General features: G+C 41.4%; 1 protein-coding gene across 1 annotated transcript in view; it reads left to right on the forward strand.

Moving 5' to 3' along the window:
* The window catches only part of LOC103468598 (brain-specific angiogenesis inhibitor 1-associated protein 2-like protein 2), a 46746-nt gene extending 43378 nt beyond the window's left edge, over positions 1-3368 (forward strand). Inside the window, exons 14-15 of the mRNA XM_017306116.1 lie at positions 2280-2364; positions 3284-3368. Of these exons, the coding sequence (XP_017161605.1) occupies positions 2280-2360 (81 nt within the window). The 3' untranslated portion in view covers positions 2361-2364; positions 3284-3368. The remainder of the gene's footprint in view (positions 1-2279; positions 2365-3283) is intronic.
* Positions 3369-3396: the final 28 nt, after the last annotated feature.

A 3396-nucleotide genomic window follows, 5' to 3' on the forward strand; every position in this document is an offset into this window, starting at 1 on the left:
AGAGAGAGAGAGAGGGAAACAGAACTGAGACGTTCTCGCGTTACACCGGTGTACGCTCCAGAAATGGAGCAGGAAATCAGGACATGCGAGAGGGAAGTGATGGGTGACAAACGGATTGGAGACGGTTTAGAAAAGGTGTAAAGTTAAAGGCGGCTGCAGCAGGTAGGGGTTGAGGGAAACGATGCAGAAACCAGTTCATTGATACCAGCTGTGGATTCTGACATCTCCAGCAAACAAATGTGGAAATCTTCGTCTTCCGTTTTGATCGCGTGATGACATTGAGTTGATGAAAACGAGGCACAGAAGCAAAGTCAGCGGGGCTTGACGGGGGGCCAGCCGAGGCTTCTGCCGTCTCTGAAATACTGCTGGGGAATTTCACCCGTCAGCCCAGTCGACACGCAGAGTCTCCCCTGTGAAAGGCGAGCCCGGCCCCTGACGGCACTTTGGCTTTTTACTCGGTGTGTGATTGAACCTGATCACCGCTTATGAAGTTGTCACCCTCTGGCGATGCCCTTTTCCACCTCTTCATATTGCAAGYACACATAGAGCACGGAAACACCAGGAAGGCGAACGGCGGTGGGGAAAGAGAGGAAGTCGGGACTACAAAGGGCGTCTGAGGGAACGAGCAACGTGKCAACAAATTGTTGAGGGGAAACATTTCTCTGTGACCTGCAGTCATTAGATTAGATCTGAGTTAACCTTCCTGCCGGATTTTCAAAAATAATTGTTTTGTAAGCGTCCATTGCAACGTGCAGCACGTCATGTATAGCTAATGGGGAGATCCTTCGATAAAAGGCAAGACAACTTCACCCGACGAAACCCTCTTCAAGAGTCTGATGACGGTTTGGCCAAAAATGTCAAGTAAAAAATACTAAACGGCCGCAAAAGCATAAAAAAAAAATCAATAAATGCTAAATCCTAAAACTTCACACACTGCAGCAATGATTAATGCTCAGTTATATCACTTGACTGATTTATATATATATATATATATATATATATTTATTTATTTATTTTTTTTTTTAAGCGAGTTCACCGCTTCACTGTTTTCAAGTTTTGCACAGTAAGTGTGAAATGGGAACACTTTTCACACACTTTCATCAGACGTCCACTTGGCCAGGAAGGGAAAAAAACCCAATCACTGCAGATTATAGTGGAGAGTTAAAAAAAGTTGACTGAGGCAGGAAAGGAGAGATCTGCACACCAGTCAGGAGGAAACTGAAAAATATTCACTTTACCACTTGGCTTTACTTACACACCTTAAATTTGACAACACATGGTTCTTTTTTGGTATATTTTCTGAATTTTTGTGCAGAAAAATAAAAACAAAACAATGACAAAGAGTTGCTAAAGCATGCAAGCATACAGCCTCAACACTCCATACAGTAAATGCTGCCGTGGTAGTGCGTATACAATGTAATCGTTCCATTACTTTGAACTCAAACTCAAAATTCAACATGACAGCCAAGCTGGATTTGGAATTATTAGAAAACTTTAGAAATAATATGAGTTACAACATTTGGYTCCCCTTTGAGATCAACAAAGTGTTTTCACATTGGATTGAATTGAACACGTTCATATTGCCATTCCCAGACTCAAGTGCTGACTTTCGAGTAAAATAATTGTTTTAATATTTTTACAGCWTCGCAGTCRTGTTAGCAGGTGATTTGCACGATTGCGACACGATAGGAAAAAAAATCTCACAATTTTTTTAAGCAATGGCCCAGGGAAGTTTTAAACTAACGCTTTTCTAGATTTGTATTGAAGCTAGCTGCGCTGTCTCTGTCCACAAGTTCTTCAGCCATTCATGGCAATGCTTCTGAGCTTATTTAGATCACTTTTGTTCCACCTGTAGGATTTATTTGTGTAATTTTCTGCTTCAAACACAACACAAATTGGGGATTTCATGTCTGTCTCTGTGGTTAAAAAAAAACAAAAGAAAAACATGCCAATCAAGCTGGGCGKTTTAGACAAGTACAAAGAAATAAGTCAAGTGTTCCCGACTATATGAAGTAGTTCATAGATTTTCTCCTCTGGTGTCAAACTGAGCTCCGGTGATGTATGAGCTTTTGCAGAGGCTCKGCGTTATCTACTTCAGTAACACCCTGCTGCACACAGATCAATAATGAACAGTGCTTAACTTGTGTGGGCCACACATCCAATCCTCTGTCACTGAAAAAGCCCCGTCTTCTTCTCTGACCTTTTGCACAAAGATATCCCGGGGGAAAACAAACAATTCAAGACAAAACGAGGAGGAGAATATAGATTTACCGCNCCAGGGGCACTGTGGCAGAGTTCTGTTCTCAATGACTCCTCAGCCTTCGTTCTGGTGGACGCAGGGCGGAAGCTCCAGCTGCTGACGACGTGAGCCCAGCGGTTTGCAAATGTGTGCTGTTGTTTGGTTTTCACTGTGTGATGCTGTTCGCTACTCAACCACGCAAATAAGATGATTAAATATCCTTMTATGTGTCAATCTTGTTGTTACAACGACCGTCTTGAAGTTGAATTAGCTGTAAATCTGCCGTCAAAGCGGCACATTTAGCTTAAAGTTAACCAAGCTAACGATGTAAATGAGAAAATGAAACGATATTTTATATTTGTTTGTCTCTACATGCTCCGAGTTAGTTTCTCCACTACTGTTACTTTAAAATTATGCWAATTAGAGTCATGTGAACACAAAGTGAAGTGTGTGTGCGTGTGTGTGTGCACTATAAAAACAAAACGGAAAAAGAAATCACCAAAAATAAATTTTGGTCAAATTTTTTGTGCAAATATCTTAGTACACTTGCAAATAAAACAGAACTAACTGACAAGAGAGTTAAAATTAAGACATAGAACTTTGTTTTTAATCAGTAATGCATTAAAATTGATGAAAAACTCTAGTTGCACTAGCAAATTATTTCACTTATTAAATAGGAAAAACATCTTGTTATAAAAGGAATAATCAGTGGAGCTAGTAAATGTTTTCATCAATATTAAGGAGTTATTTACTTCTATATCTTGATGTAAAGTTACTTGTATGTTTGTTTTGTCTTCTTTCAAGCTGTGCCAATATATTTGCAATAGAAACTGGACCAAAAACTTGGTGATATTTTGCGTTTTTGCACGTCAGCTCATGACTTGCAGGAGGACAGATTAAAATCAGGCGTGCGACAGGGCAGCAGAGCCTCCATTAGCGTGTGTGTGTGTGTGTGTGTGTGTGTGTGTGTGTGCCGCCTCTGTTGGTGTTCCCGGCCGGCCCTCGCTAACCTCTCCTCCTCTCTCCTCTCAACTCTTCCTGCAGAAGTCGCAGTCAGAGAGATCGCAGAACGAACTCTTCCCGAGGTAAGAGCAACAGCCGCAGCCTGTTAAAACGAAGCCAATTCATGACACTCTCCTCTCCTCTGGAGGAAGGGA

Source organism: Poecilia reticulata, linkage group LG8 (assembly GCF_000633615.1).
Source record: "Poecilia reticulata strain Guanapo linkage group LG8, Guppy_female_1.0+MT, whole genome shotgun sequence".
Classification (NCBI taxonomy): Eukaryota; Metazoa; Chordata; class Actinopteri; order Cyprinodontiformes; family Poeciliidae; genus Poecilia; species Poecilia reticulata.